This window comes from Alternaria viburni, assembly GCF_023758015.1.
Source record: "Alternaria viburni strain BMP 2772 chromosome Unknown scaffold_10, whole genome shotgun sequence".
Lineage (NCBI taxonomy): Eukaryota > Fungi > Ascomycota > Dothideomycetes > Pleosporales > Pleosporaceae > Alternaria > Alternaria viburni.
Window position 1 is genome coordinate 319,727 of NW_026055779.1, and position 27,067 is coordinate 346,793.

General features: G+C 54.0%; 9 protein-coding genes across 9 annotated transcripts; 5 read left to right on the top strand and 4 right to left on the bottom strand.

Annotated features, from left to right (window-relative positions):
• Positions 1-37: 37 nt before the first annotated feature.
• J4E79_005372 (uncharacterized protein) lies at positions 38-796 on the top strand (the record flags this gene model as incomplete). Its single annotated transcript, XM_049354250.1, has 1 exon — positions 38-796. The coding sequence occupies one exon, from the start codon at positions 38-40 to the stop codon at positions 794-796; it is 759 nt and encodes a 252-aa protein (XP_049211115.1).
• Positions 797-1,179: 383 nt separating this feature from the next.
• On the top strand, positions 1,180-3,097 carry J4E79_005373 (uncharacterized protein; the record flags this gene model as incomplete). The annotated part of the gene is made up of 2 exons (XM_049354251.1): positions 1,180-2,262; positions 2,312-3,097. The coding sequence occupies 2 exons, from the start codon at positions 1,180-1,182 to the stop codon at positions 3,095-3,097; spliced, it is 1,869 nt and encodes a 622-aa protein (XP_049211116.1).
• A 357-nt stretch (positions 3,098-3,454) lies between these two features.
• On the top strand, positions 3,455-4,449 carry J4E79_005374 (uncharacterized protein; the record flags this gene model as incomplete). Its single annotated transcript, XM_049354252.1, has 3 exons — positions 3,455-3,508; positions 3,569-3,843; positions 3,963-4,449. 3 exons carry the CDS (start codon positions 3,455-3,457, stop codon positions 4,447-4,449), a joined length of 816 nt encoding a protein of 271 aa, XP_049211117.1.
• Positions 4,450-5,364: 915 nt separating this feature from the next.
• On the bottom strand, positions 5,365-6,105 carry J4E79_005375 (uncharacterized protein; the record flags this gene model as incomplete). The annotated part of the gene is made up of 2 exons (XM_049354253.1): positions 5,365-5,983; positions 6,038-6,105. The coding sequence occupies 2 exons, from the start codon at positions 6,103-6,105 to the stop codon at positions 5,365-5,367; spliced, it is 687 nt and encodes a 228-aa protein (XP_049211118.1).
• Positions 6,106-8,631: 2,526 nt separating this feature from the next.
• On the top strand, positions 8,632-9,812 carry J4E79_005376 (uncharacterized protein; the record flags this gene model as incomplete). The annotated part of the gene is made up of 6 exons (XM_049354254.1): positions 8,632-8,746; positions 8,806-8,843; positions 8,902-9,155; positions 9,195-9,235; positions 9,297-9,431; positions 9,487-9,812. 6 exons carry the CDS (start codon positions 8,632-8,634, stop codon positions 9,810-9,812), a joined length of 909 nt encoding a protein of 302 aa, XP_049211119.1.
• A 1,118-nt stretch (positions 9,813-10,930) lies between these two features.
• MIC33 (putative mitochondrial 2-oxoglutarate/malate carrier protein) lies at positions 10,931-12,034 on the bottom strand (the record flags this gene model as incomplete). The annotated part of the gene is made up of 2 exons (XM_049354255.1): positions 10,931-10,979; positions 11,034-12,034. The coding sequence occupies 2 exons, from the start codon at positions 12,032-12,034 to the stop codon at positions 10,931-10,933; spliced, it is 1,050 nt and encodes a 349-aa protein (XP_049211120.1).
• Positions 12,035-13,917: 1,883 nt separating this feature from the next.
• On the bottom strand, positions 13,918-15,305 carry J4E79_005378 (uncharacterized protein; the record flags this gene model as incomplete). Its single annotated transcript, XM_049354256.1, has 2 exons — positions 13,918-14,169; positions 14,229-15,305. 2 exons carry the CDS (start codon positions 15,303-15,305, stop codon positions 13,918-13,920), a joined length of 1,329 nt encoding a protein of 442 aa, XP_049211121.1.
• A 1,396-nt stretch (positions 15,306-16,701) lies between these two features.
• J4E79_005379 (uncharacterized protein) lies at positions 16,702-17,240 on the bottom strand (the record flags this gene model as incomplete). The annotated part of the gene is made up of 2 exons (XM_049354257.1): positions 16,702-16,964; positions 17,015-17,240. 2 exons carry the CDS (start codon positions 17,238-17,240, stop codon positions 16,702-16,704), a joined length of 489 nt encoding a protein of 162 aa, XP_049211122.1.
• A 1,365-nt stretch (positions 17,241-18,605) lies between these two features.
• Positions 18,606-23,743, top strand: J4E79_005380 (uncharacterized protein; the record flags this gene model as incomplete). Its single annotated transcript, XM_049354258.1, has 6 exons — positions 18,606-19,128; positions 19,175-19,328; positions 19,374-20,954; positions 21,031-21,478; positions 21,528-21,581; positions 21,629-23,743. The coding sequence occupies 6 exons, from the start codon at positions 18,606-18,608 to the stop codon at positions 23,741-23,743; spliced, it is 4,875 nt and encodes a 1,624-aa protein (XP_049211123.1).
• Between the last annotated feature and the right edge of the window lie 3,324 nt (positions 23,744-27,067).

A 27,067-nucleotide genomic window follows, 5' to 3' on the forward strand; every position in this document is an offset into this window, starting at 1 on the left:
TGATGCGTCCCTGGTACCACATCAGATTGAGAACTCGATGCTTACGCAAGACGACTTCGACTTTGACATCAACGATGACGACCTGCTCACATTGACATCCGAAATTGACGACGCATGTCCTGACCTTGCAAATCCTGCTTTGAACCGCTCTGTGCAGCCCAGGGACAAGGGCGATGACAGACTGCATCACCCTCCCGGCACCTCTGCGGATGCCCCTATCATACTTGATGAAAGAAGTCCTAACAAGAAGACCTATCAGCCCGTGTCAAAGCAGTTCACTTCCCCGGTCACTCTCACGACGCGCCTGCAAGCCGCAACTGGCGATCTAGGTTCATCGAAGATACGCAAACCATTTGTCAGGCCACCATTTCCAGAGGCTGTCCGTGATCGCTCACCCATCATCGGTCTTTCGTCAAACCTACTGCTCAGGACATGTTTCCGCATCGGTGAAGTGATTAACCAAAGCTGTCAGGCATCCAAATCAGGGAAGCACATCATGATTGAGATGTATGCCAGAGTGCTTGCTTCTGAGCGGACTAGTACGGAGCAGCAGTTCACCTTCTGCGACCTCTTCCACGCCAAGCCACCTTACATCAAGGCAGTGTATAATGCTGCTATCTGGAAGTCGGTGCAGCTCTTCGAGTACGACAGCAGAAGACTGTTACAGCAAGGGCGGATCTGCCGCTGCATTGGCACCATGAAGCGCGAGGATAAGGAATGGACAATGACAATCCTCAACATCTGGGAAGCAACTTGGGAGGACATCGAGTGGGTGCAAGGAATTGTGGACTCTTAGCAATAGCATGAGAAGAGTGTTCAGGGGTACGAAGGCACGGGTGATCTATGGGTGGCCTACGCGTCATGATCAACATCATACCGAAGGCGTATGGAAGTTGTTAATATGTTTCGTATAGTACTACAGTTGATGCAAACAGCCTTTGCTACAAAAGTTTCAACTTTAGAGATGTTTAGAGGGCGTGGTTGTAGGTAAAGCCTCACAGCATGGTTCACCCTTGACGGTGGCTTGCACGTGACGAGAGGCCCCGCTTCGTGACATTGACGTTCAACGGACGGGCCATTCACCAGTCCCGACAAATTGACTCTGATCACAGCGCGTTGCTGAGAGAATGCGTTTCAGGTCGCTTCCTGTCATATCAACCTTCCACCTCAATGTTGACGATGACGCCAGACATCGGTAGCGAGCGCAGTACCGCCGAACAGGGCGAGGGAGGCATGATGGAGTCGCAACCTCAACTGGCGACAACGCCGTCAAAGACGAATTCGCCCAAAGCACGGTCGCTCTCGGACAGCACGCCCCGTCTTGAGCCCTCTCCGAAATTCCGCGAACCCGCTCGCATGTCCAAAGATGATCAGACCATCGTCGCCAGCCCCAGCACACCGCGTCGACCCGACTTCCTCTCGCGAGGCCTGTCGCTGCAAATGCCTGCGCGAGAGTCGCCCATGCCCAGTCCCGCCCACTTCGCTGCCCGTGTGCCCCTCTCGCCCCAGCTAGATTCGCGCAACACGTACGCGTCGCCTGCCTCTGTGCTGCCCCGACGGTCGCGCGGTGCCGAGTTCTCGAGAGCCTGCACCAACCTCCACCACTCGACCCTCCCCGACCAATCCTCGCCGGATTCCTCGCCGACCATCACGCAGAAGGGCATCAAGATACCGCCGCGGAAGCCTCGCTCCAACTCGATGCTGCTCGACTCGCCCAATGTGAGCATGCAAGGGGGCTGGAGCCATGGCGATAGAACCGCCCCGTCCAGTTCAGTCGGCAGCATCAACATGATGGGCTCGGAGGATTCTAGCAGCTCTTCGGACGAGGTGGATCCACTGGACCCTGAGGACAACGACGACCCCATGATCATGACCCCGCAGGCGAAGACCAACACTCTCTTCCCAGGACTCAATACCGGTAACGCTTGGTCGAACTTGTTTTCGCCCGGTGGACAGCCCAACTTTGCGAGCATGCACAGGGCAAGGTTGCGTAAGGGTCGAAGCCGGAAGAGCTCCAGCTCGGCCAGCGGACACAGCTCCATGGCAAGCCCTGGGCCAGCATCGCCGCCAAACGGCAAAGACACGGGTTACTTTGCGCGGGAAGCGGCTATGCGGAAAGCGGGATCGCGACGAGAGAGCCTGTCACTCTTTGCCAACGACCTTCACATCTCGTCTGGCAATGACAGTGGAGATGAGGGCGGTAATCTGCCCCAGACTCCAGGTGTGGTGAGGCGGGTTGTCACACGGAGAGGCAATCTACTGGTATGTACTCTTCCATTGTCACGCAGACATCAGATGCTAACTTTACTAGCCCAAATCGAGGCAATTCGGTCGCATCCGAGCGGAGCTATTCGAAGAAGCCGCACCTGTTGATAGCGAGTTCCGCCGCGAAGCCGAGATCATACGACAAGTGAGAGAGAGTGACACGGATCTGGAGCGGCCTTCTAATACAGCGCAATCATCGCCAAATCTACTACCCACAGTACCCGGGCTGGACGGTCCGCTCGAGGGTGTGCCGGAAGAGGGCAGCGAGAGCAACATGAGTCTGGACGGATCAACGTCTAAGGGACTTTTCGGTGCATTTGGTAGTCTTCACAGTGGTCGCAACTCGATAAGCAACGGATTCTGGAACCAACGCGCCGCACATACTCCACCGCCATCCTTCCCTCGTGCAGAGTCATCCGCAATGAGCGAGGACATGAACATGGACTCGCCCTCTATGAATGGTGGAGCATCACGAGCATCTACACCAGGTCCAATGCAGCCTCCCACAGCGGCTGAGGCGTTGAAGAAGTCGAACAAACGCCGACGAGACGACGACTTTGACGAAGCCTCAATCAAACGGCGTGCAGTCTCACCAGGCCTCAGTGTCCATAACAGCCCGGTCATCTCGCAGTCGCCCGCACAGAGGGACAGCAGTCTTTGGGGCACAAATACCAAAGCCAGTCGGGAGACATCGATCAGCGGTCAGTCACACGGTGAGCGTTCAAACAGTGGGGGCAGCATGAGCATGACACCGACACTGGGCCCAAAGCGGATAGGTCTGCAGGGCATGACAGATACCAATGACGGGTTGATGAAGATGAGCATCGAGTGATGGACATACATGACATCTTGTAGGATATTGTTAGCATTGATCAAGGCTTAGCGCGGCGTTCCAGGGTTAATGAGGCCAACGATGGTTGCTCGATATATATAGATACCCATTGTCGATTTCCAAATTCAATATGAATCAAGAACTGCGAATAACGTCCGCGTGCACTGCGATGTTGACGTAGCTTCCTCCGCAATCGACTATGGGCACATGGATGTTTGACCCCTGCTCGCCCTGCTGGCCCTTGCCCCACTAAGCGGCTGCGCGCCTCGACGTCCGCCCGCAACTCCACGACGCGCCAAACAATTGAGACAACCACAGAAGCATAACCGCCCTCTACTACATAGCCAAATCGCAGCTATGTCACGCACAGCAGCTCTCTCCTCCTTCATCGACAGCGCGCCGCCTGGCGAGGTACTTCCCCCGCCAAAACAGAGCTCCCTCCCACCAGTACACCTGCTAACAGCACCACAGCTCGCCGATGTCACCAAGGCAATCAAGTCAATCCTCGGCGACGACGCCGTCCAAAACGAGCTCTCGCCCGCCTTCCAAAAGTATAACGAGGAGCAATTCACCACAACGAAGCTCCCCGGCGGCAGCACCGAGGTCCTCGTCAGCCAGTACAACTCATTAGGCGACGGCCGCTACTACGACATCGACACACAAAGCTCCTTCGACTTCGACCATGCCACAGGCAAAGCCAGCGCTGTGCAGAGTTACGTCGTAGAAAGCGCACAAGAAGAGCTCCTGTACGTTCCGCCCCGCCCCTCCCTCGCCAAGCCAATCCCGCGCGCATCCCTCGTGCACACCCATTGGCTACCAACACACCCATGCCGCATAAAAGCTTAACCTAACCTCACCCCAACAGCAAGAGCCTGAACAAGTCCCTCAGCACCCACGCCTCAGAACACTACCCCAAGTCTTCTCACGGCGTATACCCCGTGCCCTCCTCCCCTTCCTCCCTCGCCATCATCACGGTCGCAAACAAGTACTCACCCACAAACTACTGGAACGGCCGCTGGCGCAGCTCCTACATCTACGACACGTCCTCCGGCTCCATCACCGGCAGCATAAAAGTCGACGTGCACTACTACGAAGACGGCAACGTGCGTCTGCTTACGACCAAGGAGGTGAGTCTCAGTGCGGGGGCCAGTGCGAACGGAAGCGAGGTTGTGAGGAAGATTGCGGCCGAGGAGAAGAAGTATCAGGAGGATCTTAACAGGGCGTTTGGTAGTCTGAGTGAGGGTGCGTTCAAGGCGCTGAGGAGGCAGTTGCCGATTACGAGGCAGAAGATTGAGTGGGAGAAGATTAGTGGGTATAGGTTGGGCCAGGATATTGGTGGTGGGAGGAGGTGAGGGCATGTTGCCTCCCGGTGAGATTTGGAGATGGAGGGGGTTAGTGGATGAGATGTGTGGGGGTGTAGCTTGGTGTATTGAGGGATCGCTGAATGTGATGGCTGTAGCACTTGGTATGATATTTGTGGCTGCTCACTCCGATAACCTCGCTCGCGTGCTTGCTAGGTAAGACATGGTGTCTTGGAACGTTTCTGGTATATGTGGGCGGCGAGACCAGCTTCGCCGACCACATCATATTGTCATGCTGAAGGCATGCCGCTTCTGCACTGAGGTCGTGGAAGGGCGGGCCCCACCATCTTCAGTACACATGAGGCGATAGTGACTTTCCAGTTACGTCGGGTAGTCACAGTGTGGAGCGCACCTTGTTGGGCCGTCCATTCAGATGGTGTCAGTCATGGTCCCGCTTCCTCTATTGTCACTATTCGTTTGTCTTTTAAGCATCACTTTGTCTCACGAGAGCGTTGAAGTTGCGGGAGTTGCGCACAGTTCGATCTTCTCCGTGCTGTTTGCTTTGCTTGTCCTGTTCTGTGCTCCCTTGTCTGCCTATGTGGCTCTGCGGTGTCGCTCGCTGGCTGATGCAGTGCTTGCGGAGTACGGGGGCGCTGCATTTCATGAGATCTTGGGGTCCTATCATGATGGTCTAGGTGTGGGTTTTACACTGCGTGTCGTTGGGTGTGGCAATACATGAGGAAGGAGAGGATGAGAAAGAAGAAGGTAGGATGATACACTCAAAAGTGGTATTGTTAACGAGGTGGCTAGTGACGGTAGCGTCGGCGAACATGTGATATAGTTTGGAACACATTCCATAGTCCATGTACAGGTATAAATAGTTTTGGATACGATCTACAGTTCAACGAAAGGCGTTCATGTAGGCGACTGCTTGTCAAGTACAAAACTAACACAGGACTATCATGACTACCAGGCATACCAGATGGCCAGAGACGCGCTCAAAGCGGCGCCTAAAATGATACGAGAAGACGAGTAAATACTCGAGGCAGCACCCCATTTCGCAGACAATAAACATCGGCCTGACTGATCCCTTTCCCTTGTGCCTGGTAGGAGGTAGAAGCTGCGGACATCATACTCGATCGTGCCGCAGTTTCCATCTCTGTCACTGACGCAGTCGTAGCCATACCAGGGAAGTAGTGGTGGCATGGTGGCGTCGCTGTTCGGGTCCGCGTTGTAACAGTCTTTAGCAGGGTAAATGTTCACGCGGCGATCTGCGTACTGCTCGGCTGCTTCGGCTCCTGGCACGTGTAGGTGGTAGAGAACATTGGTGTAGTTCGCTTGGGGGTTGTATAATGCGGCGTTCTCTACGGACCAGTTGATGCCTGCCGTGGCTGAGAAGGGTGGGTAGGCGCTTTGGTTGACGAAACCTTGGGTGGTGTTTCCGCCGAAGATATCTTCTAGGTTGAAGCAATGATCCATGGTGGGAATGCTCGATGAGGTAAACGTCAGGGCTTCACTGCTGTTGCGGAAAGAGCAGGTGTCATCTTGGCTCTCCGTGAAGAAGCGCAAGGTCAAATTGGCGGCACTGCGGAGAATAAGTCGACGAGTTCAATAGATGCGGACGGTAGGTGACACGTACCTTTGTACTTTGAAAGGATACAACAGTAGAGCGACTGATGCCAGTCTACAGGTATTTAGGAACTGCATCGCGAAGGGATGCCCAGGCGATGTATGTCCAGGTAGTCTTGTGCGCGTGATGATTTCGGGGCGTTGTTATCAGTAAACGATAGCCTGCAAACAAGCTGAACGTTTGTGCAACAGAGAGTAGAGAAGCTCCGAAGCCCTCATCCAGATGCCATATTTCTTTGGGGAGGCCTAGCATAATAGGGTTGCAGTCTGCCAAGTCGACTGCGTCCACGGGTAAAATCGTCCTCATCCACCGGATACTCCGCTCATTAGATTGCAACCACACCTGGGCATCATGCATGAGCCGATATCCGTAGGACGGCGCCCGGTTAAGTTGGAATGCCCGTTTCAGCAATGCTCTACTGCCGTCCACTATGATGTGGCGTGGTGCCAAGCTACGGGATGCATCCCGAGGTCGCCAAGCTCCCGCTCGCCCCGCGGGCCAAGATGCTTATGTGGCACAGTTCGCTAGGCGCTGTGTCACGAGGCTTGGCAGCTCCAATCACACCTTCCAATTAATCACGCCCGACGGCTCTATCCCCAACTGCATAAAACTGAAGGCACCTGCCGACTTATCCATCTTGGTAAAGGGCCAAGATGAGCCCAAGAGAAAGTGCCAATGGGTGTGATAGCCACTGATATCGCGCGCTGCATAACCGGGCCGGCACGCCCACGAGCGTTGCCGTTGGCTCGGATCGTATGTACGGCCTTCGGCTGAAGCCGAAGGCCGACGTCATCTTGTAACGTTCATCACGAAGGGTATCTAAGTATCTGTCTCTTGACTGCGGACTCTTCGAATTGGTACCCAACCGGATACGTACCTACCTAGGTAGGTACTCGTGCTGTAGAGTGCCCCGGCGAAGGCGTACCTGCCTGGGTATGCAATAGAAGTTGAGTGGTGATAGACACCTCGGCACTCAACATATTCCTTTCACTGTGGAGTGGCTCTGTGTAACTACTATTTCGGCTGTGGGCCATGGGAAGGATGATGCCCTTGTTAATATGAGGGCAGGATCTTCAACTATGAATCACGCCGCTCTTTCCATCTTGGCTTACTTCGTACTCCAGTGACAACTTTGTGTCCGTTCGTGGCATATGCAACGCTGCCGACTCTAGTCAAACTACCCGAGCTGTAGCCGCATTGCATGCATTAAGCTTCTCATGCATGATATGAAGAAGTTATCGCATCTATTCTAGCTCGAGAAGATGACACCTGGCGGAGGACGATCTTGGCGGAAGATGATCTTGGTGACACAATGTTTCTTGGTGACAGACCCATCGGCAATATGACGATATCTTGTGACTTTATCAACACACCAAGTAAGGATCGCTGTACATCCTTGACTACACTGCATCGGAGATGCTGCATGGCATGCCGGTGATGCTTCTTGGCTTGGTAGTGTGTCCAGATGGATACTTTGGAAGCAGATGCCGAGATATCTGCTAGCCCGAAGTACTGTATGAGCGGGTACAAGGTACCGTAAGAGTATCACATACGAGTTATGAAAGCGGAGTCAAGATAGTGGGTCGATTCAAGGTAATTCTTCATAGACGCAATCACGTCGAAACTGATCTGCTACTACGTACGCTTCTCCAAGCTCGAACACTCATCCAAATAGCCTCACTGTGAGCCCATGCAGTTCCACACCAGTGGCCCAGTGGCTACTGGGAACGTGGTGCAATAGCCTCGGCAGATCTGCTCCACCCCATCCCCAGACTGCTCAGGCATGAAACACTCGTCCTCGCAGTCAGGCTCTATGCGTACATGTCAGATCATATCACTGAATAGTAAAGATCCACGCCAGGCTGCTTGAACTCACTGGATCCAAATGAATCGCCCACTCCGGATCTATCGCCGTCGATGCAGTCGGGAACTCCGTTCTGTCGTTTGACCGAAAGTGCGAAAGCACTTGTGAGGAAGATGCCAACCAGGCTAATAGAAAGTTTCATGTTGATCGAAAGTGAAGGCTGTGGAATTGACTTCTGGAATTGATTGAGATGTTGCGGAATTGATGCTCTGCACCAGCCGCTTCGAAGACGATATCCTTATACACCTTCGTGTGCACCACAATAGCACGCGTCCCATGACTTGACCCCGCCACAACCAATACTTCCAAGGTCTTGGATTCATTGAGATACGTTTTTGTTGAGCTGTAACCGAGCTATTCATCCGCTGGAAGCGAGCACGTGGAGTTCTGTTATGCACTTAGGCGCCAGGAATACATTTCACTCAACAGTTACCTAGGTAATTGCCCAATCCATGTGTGATTATACACCGAGCTCGCCGGAGGCACAGTCAACCTCGTACCACTTCAATCAATATGCTTACAGATATACGCTTGGCTGCGTGCGATTACGTGCACCATGATACCATCATGGCAGCATGCGGACACACGTGGGTTGTCGACAAAATCCGCCGTCAGATACTGCTCGCTTCTGGAAACAATCCTATATATTGATATGCCTCCGACCCCATCACTGCTTGCAAGTCTCATTCACTACTCATCAATATCATATTCACACGCGCAAAACATCATCAAGCTCAAGATGTCTGGCTTCTTCAACGCAATTGGCCTTGTCAGCGGTGCTTTGACAATCGTATCCTTTACCGAATCCCAACTACCCGACAATAAGCCCCAGGGTCCAAGCATCAGGATTAAAGGTAGGATACAGTTTAAAGTAGTATCGAAGACTCCACCGCTAACCGGGTATACTTTCTAGCCGGCCTTCACGGAGTGGGCGAAGAGTCTGAAAGTCTGGTAAGTTGCGCCCACAACAGTCTCTCCAAAAGACTGGTGAAGACTAAGAAGACTCTAGGGTGGCTCGATCGCCGCAGTGTACGCGTGGGGCGAAGGCAATCGCTTCAGCGGGCAGGCAGGCGGTTGTGGGATTGATCCTGGCAGCTTCTGCGATGTGACCGTAGACCAAGGCTCGGGTCGGCGAGCGGAGTACATTGGCGTGTCCAACAACGATGATGCCACTTGCATCGCCTGGATCAGCGTCAACCAAGCTGACGATACGGATGGAGGGGCTTGGACTGGCGACATTGGCCGCCACTGTGGCGGGAGGTGGTACAACAGCAGGTAGTCTGCAGGCAATCTCAAAGACAGCTCAAAGCCATACGTCCCCGCGTGTACTTGGCTCGACAAAGGTGAGTTCTGACTACGGAGGCATGTGAGACATATACTGACTTCGGACGTCTACCTCTGCAGACGAAACAAACGATATCGTGAACGCAGCACTCAAGTTCACTACCAATGCGTATGCTAGCAGTGTCCAGGAGGTCGCTGACGAGGAGAAAACATGCGATTCGACCATCTATGGAGGAGACAGTGGACCAATTGCAGGTATGTGTGTCCATGCCCGTATATACAAGACGATCAAACTAACCCTCTCCTGCAGCGCAACCCGCCAAACGAAGCATCCCTGAACGCCCTACATGGATGCACGAGTACCTCATCGTCTCCAACTGGACCAGCCAAACTGCCGCGGACCTCTGCAACTCTGCCACATCCTGGGGCCCCGACTTCATTGGATCCGACCATCAGTTCTGCGACATGAGCACAAAGACTCTTACTCCGCTTTGTTCACCCGAGACCGTCGGTAGCTCGGGCTGCGTTGATGTTGACGAGGACGCCGTCAGTGTGGTGAAGCGCACCAGCGTTGCAAGGCGGGCCGCGACGGTTTTGCACAAGTCTTACAAGAAGATTGAGAAGTGGGGAGTCTAAGGCTTCGGCCTCACACAATGGGGACAGGAAGATTGAAGGCTTTCCACTCGGATTGCTGCTAGGATTTCTTTTGGTTGGTCGGTGGGCCACATTGGAACTTACATACGTCGTGTGCGTACAAACATACATGCTGTCGCTACCATCCTACTGCCTTGATGCCACGTGATGTCATTGTTTGTATCTGCATTTCCAAGGGCGCTGCTGAGTTGGGAACACGTCCTGGAAGAACATTAGAGATGAAGTCTGAGGTCGGGAGCTCGGCGATAGAGGCTTGAGCCCCACATTTTCATGCGACCAATCTGCGTAGGCCGAGGTACCACATACCTGCGCTAACCTCTTGAGCGCAGGCGCCTGGACCCTGTTTCACCCGAGCCTTGTATACACTATTTCACATCGCTATTGCGACAGAGCTTGCGTTGCTGCAGATCTCAGCGCGGCTCAGACACGCTGAGGGTCTAGCGTGGACAGTGGGCCAGCGACTGGCTATGTTGTTACTGAATAGCTTAAACAGAATCACTGCAAGAGGCTTTGTAAACTCGGCCATCGAGCCCAGGTAGCCATATAGGATCCTTTGTTTAGTCAAAAGCCCAGAGGTCGTCCCCATTACCTGTTCCCACGATACATACTCATTGTGCAATCACTGCTGCGTTGCACGCAGATGCGATGCAAAAGATGCAGTATCCATCCCTTTTTGCAGCCTTCACGCTTCTGCACGAGAATTCCAAGACGCGATAAAATTCACAGCCTGCGGCTAACTACATGCAGTGGAACAAGGTCTGTAGTGAAGACACACGCGTTGTGATTGCCGAACATGAGGCCTCTGGGTGGTGAATGCGCAAGACGTAGCACTGTCACATTCAATAAATGGGTAAGTGGTAGCATATCTAGACTTGTAGTATCTGCATGTGCACGAGCACCGCGAAACGTCATGACATTATTTGCTGCCCACACTGGCGATTGGGAACCAGAGGGAACAGCGCGTACAGCGCTCTGGACCTAAATGAAAGAAGGCAATGCCGAAACAACATCAATGGCGATAGCAGCCACGTGTAAACGCCATGAAACCCTCACTCCCAACGCCTCAACCCCATCAAAAGCAAGACTTCATCTTGTCACTCTCATTTCGTGATGAAGCCCAAGTAATCAGCAACAATAAGCGTCACCATCCTATCACTCTCGTTAGCACACATTCTCACATCAAGCCAAGGGACAAAAACTTACGCATGCGGCGCAATACGGACATAGTACGTCCCAAAGCCACGGTAAAACCTCAAAAGCCCCTCCTCCTTCGCAACCTTCCTGAAGCAATCGAACATACCCTTATAAGGCATGGTGCCATCCGGCCCCTTCGTCTGCTTCTGCAGCCTCGTCTTCATAAAGTCAAACGGCAGCGACAGGAACGACGCAAAGAAGCCCGCAACCGCCGACGCAGTAAGAGTCTGTGTGCGCGACGACAAAGACGTGTTCTTGAGCTGCTGTTTGGCTTCAGAGAAGAAGGCTAATTGGCCAAAGTTGAGGGCCATGGCGCGGACGACGGTCGGGTAGCTGCCGGCCCATAACCGTGTGACGCCTTCTTGCTTGCTGATGCGGACGAGGGCGTCGATGACGGAGGTGTAGTTTGCGCGTTGGGCGACGGGTTTCAGGCCGTCGGATTGCATGCGGATGAGGGCGAGGTCGGCCGGGTTGCCCACGATGGCGGCGAGACCTCCTGCAGCTAGACCCGCGCCTGCGCGCTCTTTGAAGCCGATGGCTGTGCCGTTTTCCTTGGCGCGCGCGCTTAGTTTCTTCATGAATGTGTCGAAAAAGCCTAGGCGCGCGGTTGTGTAGACGGCTTGGCGCAGGATTCCCGCGCTGAGGCCGGTGTAGAGGTCTAGCACTTTGCCTTGGGCGATGATGTCGCGGAAGACTGTGACGGGGGTTGGCTTAGGGCCGGTCTTTACTCCTTCTCCGGCGAGTTGTAGGCGCACTTTTACCATGTCCACGGGTTGGATTACAGTTGTTGCTGTCATGCCTGCGATGCCGCCGTTTACGAAGGGCAGTGCCGCGCGCATGAAGGGTGTGTGTAGGAAGTCGGCGGTGGCCTTCTTGGGGTTCTCGGCGGCTTTGGACATGGCGGAGGATGCGTCGCTTAGAACAGCTTCTGAAGATTGCTTTGCGTTCTCGAGAGCGCGTGCGGCGGGCATCTTAAGGGTTTGCGAAGTGGCGGCTGCTGTTGTCGACATTGCGTTGTCAGTGACAGCTTGCGCAGTCTTGATATGTGAATAGATAATGCAGGAAAGGAAGATCTGTGGGGTATATCGCTGTCGCTATGCTGTACTGGAAATAGACCAAATGTGAAGAAAGACTGTAACTAAGAAGGTAAGAAAGCCCACAAAAGCGACTCCATGGCCGGGTCTATATCCCAGCAGCATGGCACTACGACGTGCGTCCGTGAGGTGTTGGCAGAGCCTCAGCCTGAGACGCAGTTCCCATGCGCCTTACACCGCGGCCGTGGACGTCGCAAGCTAGCCGGCTACGATCTAGATGTACAGCTTCGCTCGGCGCACAGGAAAGAATGTCATCGGACATGTGTGCATTTCCGAAGGCGCGCGCACGTGCGATAACCCTTCTCTTTCCGATTGCACCCGCGGCGATCGCATTGTGGATGCTCAAAGACGGTGAAGAGGAAGATGGGACGTTGGGTGCGTACCTCGTGCGCTGACGTCTGTGCGGAGGATCCAGTCCGCGTCGGAGAAGTGGGGTGTGGGTCGCGGGTTTAGTGGGTAGGGTGGTATGCGCTCTACTACCCGCTTTCTAGCATCAAACGAGTATGCGACGATGCAACTTGGATTAAAGCAGCAGAGGAGATAGATTTATGGACGAGGCTGTGAGTGAAGAGGCTCGGAGGACAAAAGCAGCACGATGATCTGTTGTTCTTAGTTGTCAACAGGCCCAGCCAGTCGACCGGTGCCATGAACTGAGGGGTGGGCTGCGTTTCCCCGCATCGCAGAGCTGCCCCAGCGAGCCACTGATATGAACTGCTGCTCGTCCTACCTGATGCCAATTGCTGTTGGGCCAATCGGGTTACGTTGATTTCTGGAACTCTGATGCCATTCTTACTTCACAGGCTCCCATGTTGAAGTTTAACGTGCACGGCGGAGCGGGACGAGCTGGGCGCATTGATGTCGCGTGTCCATGCCATCCGGTCTTCCTTGCACCGTCGAGGCTCTCATATCATTGCGCAATGTCTTGCTCGAGTAATACACGATCTTCAGGCACAGAGTATCCCGTTTCCAGTGCGCCACATGCGGAACCGCTTGCATGTGAGCGATGACGTTTGTTGTAACGGCAGCCTTCGGCCAATCGAACGATCGCAGCTTCAACGCAGCGCATCCTGTCACATGTCATGAACAATACTGTGAGCGGACCTGTGCTGCAGTACACCACGTTGTGGTTGCGGTACCCTGTTACTAGGTGCAGTGACCTCACTGTGCTTTTCCGGATGAGACTGCGGTTTCCGCGCGCACAACGTGCATCCGTGCGTCGTTCCAACCCGTCGTGCGTGTGAGCGCATTGCTTTTCATTCGTTGGGTATTGATAAACCACCGTGTCGCAGATCGGAATGAACTGGCGAGATCGCTTTCTTTTGGGCGAGATCCAGGGTCCTCAGTGCTGGACGGGGCGGTGCTGAGGCCTTTCGCCCAGGTGCGCGGTTGAAGTTGCAACCACCAGTGACCCGAAGGTATCCGCGGCCGAAGACATTCTGAGTGACGACAGGCTGTGAACTACTTTGTGAGCGGAAGAATATTGTAGCGAAATGTCATGCAGGGCACCAGATCTAGGCCGACACCATGTCCGTGGGTGAATGGTAGGTCAGCTAGTTTTCGGCACAGGGTCGGGAATGTGGAGGCGCCCGGCCGGTCTGAACGCTTGCAGAAGAAACGAAAGAGTTGCGCAGGTGCTGTTGAGAGGATTGATGCCTGACTACGGGGCAAGTACTACTGCGCATAGATTGCGCGGCCTCTCTGTTGTCTCAACATATTCCGCTGGATTCAACTATGTCTTTACACCATTGGGTATCATTGAGCCCGTCCGAAACCGAAACGCCATTCCCATCGTGCATAGGCTAAACCGACATCTCGCTATCACTCGGAGATCCGAGGTCCTCGATAATGCTTGACTCTGGCGGCTGTTGAGTCCCCGGAACCTGCAGTCTCGAAGCCGATCCAGATAGATAGTCGCTCCCATCGACTTGTTGAGCCTCACGAGGGGCTTGCACCTCTTCGTCGGAGTCGTCACCTTCAAGTTCAGCTGCTAGCATGCGCTTGATCCTGCGAGCAATAATAGTGTCCTTGCGCACGTCGTCTTTGGTCAGTAACTAAGAAGCAGTGTCAGTATAGGTCTCTGAAAATATTGAAATGCGGGGGATAGACTTACCTGTGAGCAACCATTGACTGGGCATTCAATGGCTCTCTGACCGTCCACCCTGTGACCGCCCGATCGGATCATATCGAGAACGGCATTCTTCTCAAAGGTATGGGGACACTTTGTACTTGTGTATGGGTCCTTGAACTGCTGGTATGTGATGGGGCACCTCGTGCTGATGGTCGCTTTGTCTACTACGATGTCATCGTCGTCGTCGAGGTCGCCTCGCCGTGTGTCTGTAATGCCAGGCGCTGGCGACCCGGACTCATTGAACCAGGTGTCTTCATGACCAAGTGTGGGACCCTCGTCGCCATATTTGGCATCGTGTACCGTACGCTTGAACTCGCGGTAATCGTTGTTGCGTGCATAGCGCGCTGTGTAGGAGAGTGACGTGTAGGCATCCTTGTCGCGCTGCATACGATCCGCAAACAGCTCACTTGCGCCTGTGAGAGCTACGCGAGAGCCATCGAGGGGTGTAGGACCGGGCGTAGGTCTGTCGTCCATATCCTCGTCGTCACCCTCGTTTTGTGCCCGCTGGCTTGCTGCCTGAGTCTGGGTTTGCCTTTGTGTCTCCCGCTGTGTCATCTGCGTCCGATATTCGTCTGCCGACCGCCCGGGCGCAGTGTTCCTTAACCACTCCAGCGCTTCCTCGATGCGCTGCGCGGCGACACCCGAGTCGATGACAGCGCGCATGCTTTCTTCCAGCTTAGTGGTAGCCCCATCCACATTGGTCTGGAGCTCTGCCATGATAGTTTCTTCTTCGTCTTTGTCGTCCAAACTCTTGCCCACGTCCCACTTCTTCTGCCGTCGCTCGATATACCCAGCATGGTCGCGCAGCATGTCGTTAATGTTTGCCGCTGTACTGGTGACATGCTCGGTAGCCTGCTTATTGTGCCTCTTGATGTCATTAATATTGCGACCTTGTAGTTCCCTCAGGGCTCGGGTCGCTTCGGTATCGAGGGGATGCGATGGCTTCTTGTACGGTGGAAGGACGTCTGCGCTGCGGTTGCTACCGGCAGTCCGCGCTGGAGTGGAAACTCCAGACGGGCGACTAGCAGATGGCCTCGTAGTTCGGTGTCGAGAGGCCATGTTGTTCTGTTCAGTGCGATTTTGCTATGTGAATGCGATGTGGTGCTGCCCAGGTGTCGCGTTGGGCAGAAATGGCGCCAGACACGATGATGCGGGGAACGCGTCGGGATAATTACTTTAGGACTAGTGTACTCGCCAGGTCACGTGCTGCAACTGAAGTGGCCGCAGGTACCACCGCCTTCTTGTCGTAAGGTCACAAATCGGGGTGTCAATCTCATGAAAATCAAGTCATTAATAGTCTACAGCTCTCAAATACCGGGTGTCGAACACGGGAAAGAATTCAAAGTCACGATTTCCAAGTCATGATCTGCCTCCCGGTCTTCCTTCCACCTTATTCAAGGAAACATCCGAACACCATGGAGCCTACATCAAGATGAAAACATGCAAAGCAGGTGACCTAACGTCAATGTAAGCTCTACACCTTCTTAGTTGTTTCCTTGTATCAGGTGCTTCCGCTCTACACCCGTTTAGTTCCTCCCTTGTATGAGGTGCTTCCGCGATGTAGCTCTGCGGCACAGCGAACTATTCTCGGAAATTAACTGCACGAAGCGATCTCGTCACATACCCTGCACCATTACCGTCATTCTAATCCTGGGTCAGACCTACATACGGCAGTCATGCAAAGCCGGCAAATAAAACTGGGTGCCCAACCGGGAGCACACCACAGCACCGGGATAGTAGGATCAGGGTCAGATCATCTCTGCATATACCGTGCCTTTCCCAAGCCTTTCCCAAGCTTTCTCCAAGCTATTCCTGGGCATTTTCCCAAGCTTTCCCCAAGAAACTCCCAAGCAACGGCCAAGTAGCGGGCTATTCCTGGACGTTTGGCCAAGCGCCTGTGGTCAGATGGGCGGTCGCTGACTTGGCGTGTGGTCTCATAATAGGCCTTGGTATTGCCGGGTTCGAGGCTCTCATCTCAGTATTCCCGGGCTCGAAGCCCATACCTTGAATATGTAGAAAGATAGAGAGATATATTGAGGTCTTTGGAATTGTGGTTATAGTTATGTTTGGGTACTATCGAAATCTACGGTCTACATCTTGACCCCATCGACGCTGACCGATGCGTCCATTATCCATACGTCCGAAAAAGCGTGGTATCATAATATGTTGACAAGAAAATATTGACACCCAAAGTGCAAAGACTCCGGAGTCCTAAGCAGCCATCAACCGCTTCCCAAGTGCTATCGTTACCGTGATATTCATGTACGCCCCGAAGATGCATGCCCTGCGTGCTATGATAAGCCGCATGAAGGATGCGGTATGCGCACGTTCCGACGGACAAGAGTTGCGAGGCGTCCTGTTCCAAACTCCGCGTCGTCTTTCGCGTCGACGGGTGCCTCGACCCGCGTGGCGGCCCTGGTTGCTTCCAGATAGTCTATGCTATGCCTTCGGAGCTTCACCTCATCACGCTCGTGATGGTAGTTGTAGTTTGTGGTGCCTTGTTGGACAGAGGAAGGCCTTTCTCGATATCGCGCATTTTGTTGGCGTTCTTGCCCGGGGGCGGCGAGTTGAGTCTGATGCCTGTCCTTCGGTTTTCGCGGTTCTGCTTGCCAGCGTCGTTGTTCGCGCGGCCGGTAAAGCGACGAGACGCACGGCGAATGGATGCGCGGACGTCCCACTGGCGCTTCTTCGCGAGCCACCAGAGTACACCCGATGCGACTGTGTTGATGTTAGCTCGAGTATGCTGGGACGTGATGTGCAGAACGTACTGGATCCGAGCACGACTAGGACGGCGACCACAATGATCGCTGCGATAGCACCTCCCGAGAGCGAGAAAGCACCCTTCTGTGTTCCCGCCGCGCCAGCATCGCTGGGATCTTGCGGGTTGTCGCTACCGCCGTTGTAGCCGGGAGGAGGAAGCTCGCTACCCGAGGAGGAGTCCTGAGCAAGGGCGAGCAGAGGGAGGAGGAACGAGAGGAGGAGAGGCCTGCTCATGATGTCGATGTGCCGTGGAATGCGGCGTGGACGGGAGGATGGATCGGATATGAGGTGACACGAGGCTGGCGTGAAGGATGTTCGATCAACTGGAGGAATACCAACAACTCGCTACCAGAACGGAGGGCATGTCTCTATATTTGCGTGGCCACCTGCGAACATCTTTTATCCAAGCCAATACCTTCGCCATCACTCGTCCAATACCCCGCCAGTCTCAGGGCTTCTCGGCGGTTAGCATCGTGCGCTTGGACGGCATACCAGGTTGGCTGCCGGAGAGTACATCAGGCCATTCTCTTAATATAGCGGCATTGGCGTCGAGCTTTGTCGGCTTGGAAGGATAAGCCGAAAGGATTGGTAGGGCGTACTGGGTAGTGGGCGCGTAGCTGTGTAGACGAAGATCACCGTGCAGCCGAGCTAGCAAGGGGTAAAATGTGATTGGACGCACCCCGGTCTGAAGCGCCCGGCTAGCTATGTCGCCGCACACTTTCGTTTCAGGGGAGCATGCAAGGCGACGACTCCCATCGTCCACCTCACGGCGTACATGTAGCAGCTGCCGCTTATTGTAGTCGGTGAGCCCGTGGTATGAAAGTATTTCTGGCTCCTCATCTCCGGTGCAGTCTACGTTAGCCACCTACGTTTCGGCGCAAAGTGGACCAGACGACGTAAAAAAAGTAATCACATGGCAGGCGACATGACCTTCTCTAATCTAGGGACGATTATCGTACGATGTTACCTGGGTATTCTGCTGAATGCGCGCTATCGGAGGGGTGCACCGCGATGATCAGTATGGTGCGCTGCATGAGGCGACTTTGGAGTAAGTAATTACCCCTCAAAGGTTTGCCTTCCAACCTTGGACTGTTCTTTGTCTACCGTCACGTGCCTGTGGCCGCGCGGGGTACAGAGCAGGAACATGCCGGATGGTGGTAATGGCAGCTGCAGAGCTTCATAGCAAGCTCAGTCAACTGCATGCAGACATGTATCCGACGCATGATCTGGAAGATGCGTCCGGACAGCATACTGCAGTGTGAAATATGTCCGTCTTGATGAGGTGCTTCACCGGTTCTATGTAGGTATGCGATGTGGGTGTTCTTCTTCTTTCCATTGCGCCTTCCACGATGTCTTTCTCACTTGTCATGACCGAACGTGTGGCGTCATTCTGTTGAGCCGTGACTCCCTCGCGCCGATGAAGGAAAGAACGAAGGCAGGACGCCGCTGCAAACCTCGTCGCCCCTCACTCTGTCCTATAACACTTCGTCTTCGTCTACTGGTGCAGTCGTCTAGCACGTCGCTTCTCATCTTCTGCCTGCGTTGTTCCTACTACGGTTTCCTTGCGTTCGAACGCGCCTGGCAGTGCTGTCACTCACCATGGCCGAGTTGCCTCGACAAGGCAAGCAGGTGCCGAAGCGGCAGAAGCCTTCACGACTCAGACATGAAGTACGCCCCGAGTCAACCGATGACGAGCGAGATCGCAAGAAGCCTGTCCCCCAAGAACCTGACAGCGACGCAATTGTTCCTGAGACTCAGCCGAATCAGGACGGATACTACGTTCGTAATGACTTCACTCCCGAGCGTGAGCCGGACCTCAGCGACCTGCCTACTAGTCCCGGTACTGCAGAATTGTTGCAGCGCACTGCGGTAACGAAAAAGGCGGACATTCATACATCAACCTGGGTTCCATTTGCTCTCAGCACTCGCACCAAAGAAACACCCGGATTGAACAATAACTCTGGACCAGCAGATGTACCCACGTTCGCTTTCACACGTTCGCAACCGAGCCAAGTCCCCAAGAAGGCATCCCCCAAGGACAAGGCCTTTACCGCCAGGTCTGTTCCTAAACCTGAGTCGACAATATCTGGTGTTCAAAAGCAGGTTGTGCATGCATCTCAGGGTAAGCAATCACGCCATTTCAACCGATCCGACTAATATGCGAGTAGATGCCAGTGTAGCAACAGAGCCTGCGTACGTCTCGCCATCAATCTTCCCGGGCAACGACGATCGCCACAAGACGAATCCTGCTACCGATCAGGAAGTACCTCTCTTCCAACAGCCGGCCGCCAAAGAGTCACAGAACGAGTCTGCATATCCTTTGTAAGAGCTCATAGCAAGCGCCCAGAACTCCACTGACTTACGTAGACCTACCCAACCGGACACGCCGTCTAAAATGCCTCCTTCCGCACAGCTCGACGCAAGGCCGGCTCCTGGAGCTAGTAAGGCCCGTGTTGTCAAGAAGAGCAAGAAAGGGAGAAAAGGACAGCTCTCTCAGCAGCGTGAAGGCCAACGACCTCCTCGATCAAACGTTCTGGCACGACACGCTCAACAGGCCATGACGACGGGCAAACGAGTCGCCGAGACATCCAACAACCCCCTTGCTACCGACGACATAACAGTCCATACATCGCAATTTCATGCAGTGCAAGCACCTGCCCCTATCAATGACCTCAATGGGCATGCATACGTTGAGGAGTCTCCGCTGGTGAAAGAGCATGAGTGTGTCGCCCACGTTGAGGAGTCCTGCAACACCACTCAGACCATTCCGGACACAACTTTCCAAGAATTTCCAGAGTCTTCCGCTCAGCGCGAGTTCCCCACGTCCTCTATGTTTGTGACTTCGACTTTGCCTCCGAAAGTGGACGATACGAAGCGCGAGCAACAGCCGCTCGCAGATGTTCACTATCAGGATCGCGGGCTGGCATCCGCCGAAGAACGTACTCCACTGCCGGCTCAGGACTCTGGTCGTCATATCCCAGAAAATCACGAGTCGGTTGCTATAGCCACCCAGTCCAATCAACCCCAGCTGCCCGAAGTATCTGCAAGCAGTCAACAGTCTGCCCCACTGCCGAAGGATTCTGAAGCTATTCTACATCGCATCTCCCACCAAGACGCATCTCACCGTGTGGCTAAACCACGACGAAAGCTACGGGCCAGTGGACCAGTCTCGAACAACCCTCAGGAGCAGGCCATCTCTTCCAGTCTTGACCAAGCAATTGAGAGCGTGAGAGTGGCGATGCTGGCTGACAAATTCCGAGCCAAGCATGAAAGCATGATTATCGCGAAGCAGCGCGAGGTAGAAATTGCCGGGCTTCAGGGCACGATCAACGACCATGTCCAGACTATTGCAGAGCGTGATGAGAGCATTCGAAGCTTGAAAGAAGCTTTCAGTCAACTCACCGACAAGGCCAAGACCAACCAGAAGTTTGTGCATGGCCTTCAGCAGGACTACGAGAAGCTGCAGAAGTCCGCTACGAGCTTCCAAAAGCAGAGCCAGATGACACTGACAGAGAAGATCACCGAACTTGAAGATGAAAAGAAGACGTTGTACCGCGAATGCGAGACTGCAGTTGACAAGCTTACTGCAACTCAACAGAAGATGAAGTCCACGCTCGACGATATCTACGGGCGGTTCATCATATCAGAGTCAAAGAGGAGAGATCTTATCGAAAATCTGGGCAAGCGGGACGCCGAAATCGGAGATGAGCGGAGAAAACGCGACGACATGGAAAAGCAGCTCCTGTCAATCGTTCAGAGTATTCCCGGTAAGATTGTCGATGCTTCTGATACTCTGGCCAAGAAGTTGGAATCACTCCAGACTTCGATTGAGCAGGCGCCTGCCCATGACAATCGAGATGACCCGATCGAAGAATGTCTGGACGCTTTGCGAACCCTGCAGATGTCGCCAGCCTTGACAGCTAAGGACATCGAGAAGATGGAAAGCACGTTGCGTCTTGTGCACGAACGGCAAGTCATGATCCTTTCTTATTGTGCATCTTCGATGTGCTGACTAGTTGCACAGTTTGGACTCAGGTCTTGATACCCTTTCCGAAACCATAAGGAGTGAACCAACCCCTGACACGGAACTCCGGACTTTTATCGGAGAGCGACTGAACAGCCTTCAGGAAGCGATGCTGAGATACGATAAGGCTACTACGGAGAACCGCAAAACGCAGGAGCTAAACGTTTCTCTTAAGGTGAGGCTCGAGGAGCAGCAGCAACATTCCCGTCAACTCAACGAGCAAATCAAGGAGCTCCAACAGTCCGAGGCCAATCTTCGGGCCCAATCCGATCAGCTGGAACGGGATCTGAATGAACTGAGAGTTTCTCCCCCCGTCCCACACGTCGACACGGAGAAGCTCGAGCGAGAAGCTGTTGACCTTCGCCAACAGTTGAAGAAGGTCGAGGGTGACCTGAAAGCTGCCAATAACAAGGTCGAGACGATTGAGCAGGAAAGAGATACCTATAAGGTGAGCGGCGTCAATCTCATGTCTACTGCGGTTTTTTGACGAATGACAGAGCAAATCCGAGGATGTCAAGACGCAGCTACTGGAACTGCAGCAGGAGCATAGGGTAGGAAGCACCATCTCGTCTCATGGCCTCACTAATTCTGTTAATAGGTTGAAGACAAGGTCGCAGTGCGAGAGGAGATCTTCAAAGACTGCGAGAGTAGATTCATCGAGAAAGAACGCAGCTTGAAGAGCGAAATTGATCGACTCACGACTGAGCGCGACGAGAAAGAAAACGCACATCAAGAAGTGGGCACCAATTTGGACGCCGCGTATACCCAGATCGATGAGCTGGAGGACAAGATCCGCACACTTGAATCGAAGGCGTTGGAAACGACAAACATCCAAGAGCAACTAAGACAGACGACCGAAGAGCTTCACACCAAGAGTAGAGGCCATACTGAGTTGAGCCGCCGTTGCGAGGAGAACGTCGAGAAGATCTCTGAGCTGCAAGGTCTGCTCGATAAATCACAAGCCCAAGCAGTCGAACAACGTACGACGATGCAAACTATGCGCGAAGAGGCCGATACTACACTTGGCAAAGCACAACAAGATGCAAGCAACACGCTCCAACTTTTACACAATCAGATTTCTAAACTTCAAGAGGAAAAGAAGGATGTGTCGTCCAAAGTTCAGCAAGCCCGGACCAATGAGGGCAAACTGCGACAAGACATAGCCGAACTACGCGCTGCAAAGGAAGCAGACGAATCTCGATGCCAAAAAGATGCCGACCAAGAGCGCGAGAAGCTGAATGAGGAACATCGCACCGTGATTGATGACTGGAACCGTCGTCTGACCGAGAAAGACGCTGCATTGGAAAAGGCAGAAGCGGATTTACGGCTCGCGGCAGACCAGTTCAAAGCCAAGCTAGCAGCTGATCGCGAAAAGGCTGAGTCGAATATGCAGAAACTCGAACGACAATATCAGGATGTGATCAAGGCTGAACGCGAAAAGGTTCGCCGCAATCAACAAGACGGCTCCCAAGTACAGGGTGGCAAGAGTGTCTTACAGGATCCACGCGATGCTGTACAGGCGGCGAAGCCCCGGAAGAAAGTTCAACGACAAAACCACTCGGTGCTCGATGGTCTTCATGGTCAGAGTCCTCACTTTGAGAAGCCATCATGGGCCTTGGACGCCGAGTTCTCACAGACTCAGCTTGACGACGACGACTTGTTTGCAACACAACATCACACTCATGAAGCCCCCAATAATGCAGACAGCATTGATCACGAACCTGGGACGGCTACAGAAACTCAGGATCTTGGAAGTGCATCTATCTCGCAGGATATATTCAACATGTTCCGACCGTCACAGCAGGATACCAATCGCCAAGTCTCAAGCTCGTTGAATTTGAGTAGCATATCCCTCGACGATTTAGCAGCGCTGGATGAGACCCAACCTGCGTCAGGTGCTATGCTTCGTGGTTACGTTCGTGATTCTTCCAATCATGCTTCAGCCCAGGCAAATGCAAAAGCAACGCCGGCAGTCGACAACATATCTGTGGCTGGCTCTCACTCATCTCGATCATCCGGACGACCACGATCGCAAGCCAACACAGCGTCGCGGATGATGCCACCTCCTGGTAATGGCTTCAGATACTCGCAGTCTGGTACTGGTATCCATACGGAAGAGCGTGGAGGCTCCAGCCGACATACTACGTACGGAAAACCTTTGGAGATGCTCGGCGGTAGCAGCACACATGCCTCAGATCCTAGAGATCAGACCAGACCTTCGTCACAGCAGACCAACAACCAGTATGACCCTCGACGCTCTGCCCAACCCGGATCGCAGCACGGCGTGACGCATCCCACGAACCAGGGTTACACCGAGAAGCGTAAGAGTAGCAGTGACTTGGCGGAGAAGGAATCGGCTTCAAAGAAGCAGCGAACCAGATCTCAGTCGCGCCCATTGAACTCCTCTACTGATCTCCCTGGAAAATCTCCGTATGCTTCTGGGAAGTCTGCCTCGACTTCGCGCCCGAAGGCACAAAAGACTCTGTTGTATGGGCAGGCGAGTGCTTCAACTTCGTCACGATCAAAGACTCCTGTCGCTTCGTCCCGTGTGCGTGGTCGTGTTACCCGCCAGGCTCCGTCGTCTAGTGGTGCGTACTCCCCGCGTGGCCAGCCTTCATCGCAGATATCCATTGGTGGTCCGACCCGTCGATCCTCGACCCGTCTTACTAGGAGCCAGAGTAAGGACGCTCGCTATGAACTTGTATCGAACTGAGCTAACGCGGTGGTGTAGGCAGGAACGGCACCGCATTCGGCGATGGCTATAACGATCGCTTCCGCCAGGAGCTAGACTAGCTGCATTGTCGAGACGAAGCGCAGTAGGGTTTGTGGACGAAGCGCTTGGGTGAGGAGATCGTGTACTCTCGAAGATCGTTGCGGTCCTCGACATCGAATCCCGCTCGAGTCGTTCGTGTATGTGTTGTGTGTTTCGAGGTACGCGGAGGGGAGACAGCGTCGTGCGGAGGATCTTTTCGCGAGTAGTCTTTATAAAGGAAACGAGGGACAAGGAGTAAAGTCCAACATGGCGAGAATTCTGTAGATCTAAGTAGCAGACCTAATACGAGTACAATATAGCCTGTATCATGTCAAGCTTGGCCTGCTCGCACAAGTGCAGCCGCTCTCTGGGGAGCCATTAACGCCTGGAACGTGCTTCACCAAGTGATGGAGGGTGGTCGGTGCTGCTGCTGGAGACTTTTGGCGCTAAGGTTTGTTATGTTGTCAGGCCTTTTCAAGCTCCCCTTTGCCACCCACACCACCAAATCACGGCCACCCACAACCTTCTTCTGCAAGGCTGGTGCGCATCTCAAAGGTCTCTTTGCACCTTGCCCATACTTTCTCTCTCGTTCCATACCCGCCTTGAGCCTTTGCGGCGCCTTGACGATGGCGGCGATGCGGGAGTCCCAAATCGCTCCAGGTCTTGCCTACAACCACGCCGCTCTCGAACACCACCAGAGTTGGCGAGAAGCTGGCCAAAGGTACAAAGAGCCAGCTCCAGCTTACTATACCACCGTACGAAGTGGTGCTGTCGAGATCGACGCCCTGTTGTTGACCTTGTAGCCGGCAAACTCTACCCCGCCTCAGGCGGCGGCAGCCACAACAGTCTCACCAGAAGGCGACAAGACCTTGACCAGTAAGTGAACTCCCTTCCCATCCCCAGTACACGGCGGCAAAAGAGCCAGGTGAGATGTCGCTGCTCAGCTCCTGGCTGTTGACCTCCGCTGCTTGCCTCCGCGGCGACAGCGGCGGCGGGCATGTCCCCCGATGACACACTCTGGCATCACCTTGTTGACTACCATGGCCTCCACGATGCGCGCACCGAGACTGACAAGCCTTCGCAGCGATGATGCCGCCAACCTCACCGGCGATGCTGGCAGGTCTTGCTCGGACATGCGCGACCTCCGCCATGACGGCCGCATCAAGCGAGTCCATGATGATCTAGTCGGTCTCCCCTCAGGTATGCTCCAGTCAGAGCGGCGTGAGCAACGTCCACCTCATCGACGCTGAGCGATTCGGCTGTCACCGAGTCGCAACTCCCCTTTCCCACCTCATGCGCACGAGACTCATGTGACTTGAGCCCCCAGGCAAGTCTTTGCCAAGTCTTTACTCTTGTACTGGGTCCTTCTCTTTCTCTTCCAACAACTCAAGTACATCAACTGACGGATGTGCTCGCAGGTACCTTCTACCCTCCGAGTCTGCGCTCCCTGGCCGGGCCGTTCGATGGTCATCCACAACCGAATCGCCTATCATACATTGACACGCCGCCCACCCGGACAGTAAGAACATGTCACAGCCCTAGGTAAGTCTGTCTTCCTTCCTCCTCAGACCATACCGACCGACACGTTGGGTGAGCATCTGGCCCCGCATCCTGGGTTGTGGTTCTTCATACTGTATCCTTCTTCCCGGGGCCTATATTGAAGCCATGACGCGGTGAGAGAGTTTGTTGGTCCTTGTTGGGCGCTGCTGGAGCAGCGCGTCTCGAGCCCAGAGACAAAGTGGAATGACGATCAGATACCGTCGCCAATCTCTGATGGCAGGGAAGTCGTAGCGATCCATGATCGCGGAGGGGGGCAAATGACCGCGTCGACCCTTGACTGTTCCCCTCGCCGTGGTAGCCATCTACCGGTACGGCCTGGATGGTTGTCAAGCTCGTACATTTCGTCGCTTTCGCACTGTTGTCGTTGTCCTGCTGTCGAAAGGCTACCGACCTTGAGTAAGCTGACACCTTTTCTAGATTCGGCATCGGCATCGACCTTCGCAACCCGTCTTACTCCTTTGACGTCACCACGAGACCACCAAACTTCTCAGCTTAGCTCCATCAGGTAACGTTCGACTCCTCTCCTACTCCCCGATTCCATATCAGACCCAGGCGCCGGGTGTGTGAGGAGGGGTCTTCCATACCCTTCTCTCGCATGACCCTCCGGTGATTCGGAGATCCAGCGCGCCGAGAGCAAGTTCGCACACGTCAGTCTTGAACGTGGGAAAAACCTTTGATACGAAGATTAAGCATGACGAATCAGTACCCTGGCGAGGGAGTACACACCCACAACCAAAGAGAAGCTACCCGTTCAAGCATTGTGTAGCGACGCATGACTGTTCCATTCGCGCTGCCCTCGTCGGCAAATGTGCCTATAGGTTGTCATGCTCGTACATTCCGACAACCTGTCTCCAATTTGAGTACGAGCGAGGTCGTTGGCTGACTCAATCGTAGGGTTCCTGGAGCGCACCAGCCGCAGCCATCATGGCTTCTTCAGACTTGGGTAAGTCCGCCATACCATCTTCTTCTCTCTCATCTCTTCATATCCCCTTGCAGGCGCAGGGTGTAGGAGGATCGATCTTCCATATCCTTACTCGTACACCCAGGCGCCGAGATCAACAAAAGACCTGCACAAGCTCTCGGCAAATATCTGTTCTTAAACTACAACTACCAGTCGACTCGGTCGATTTGCTCTTGGGCAAGGAAGGAGCAGTATCTTCAAAATCTGCAGGTCGATGCGTGACTGGTCCATGGCGAGCTAGCTCCTCCCCGCGAGTGCCGCGTGTGGTTTGTCGCTCTCATACATCTTTTCAGGCGATGACAGCCTCTTCAAGAACTTTGATGAGCATGTCCGTTAACACTTTAGTAGGTTTTCCCGACGAGTCCGCGGACGATAACGACTTGTCGGAGTTGCCGACCTTGCAGTAGGGCGGTAGGTCGCATCGTCATGTCATCCTCGGTACGCATCCTTCGACCATTCCAACTCTTGCGCATATACCAAGTACCTGATGATGATACATCAACACTCATTCCAATCACCGAACTTTCGCTGTCGAAACCTATCGCGGAGGGTTCTCATTGGCTTTTCTTGACCGAGGTTTGACCTTCGTTTTGCTGACATTGAGGCGCAGGCAGCTCTGCCATCGTACCCAAATAGCATGAATTTGTACGCTTCCTCCACTCTCGCACAACCACCACGGATGCCATTCCACCCAGGTCATTCAGGTCATCCAGGTCACCCAGGTCGCCAGGTGTACAACTCCATGAACTTTAACATGGTACCCT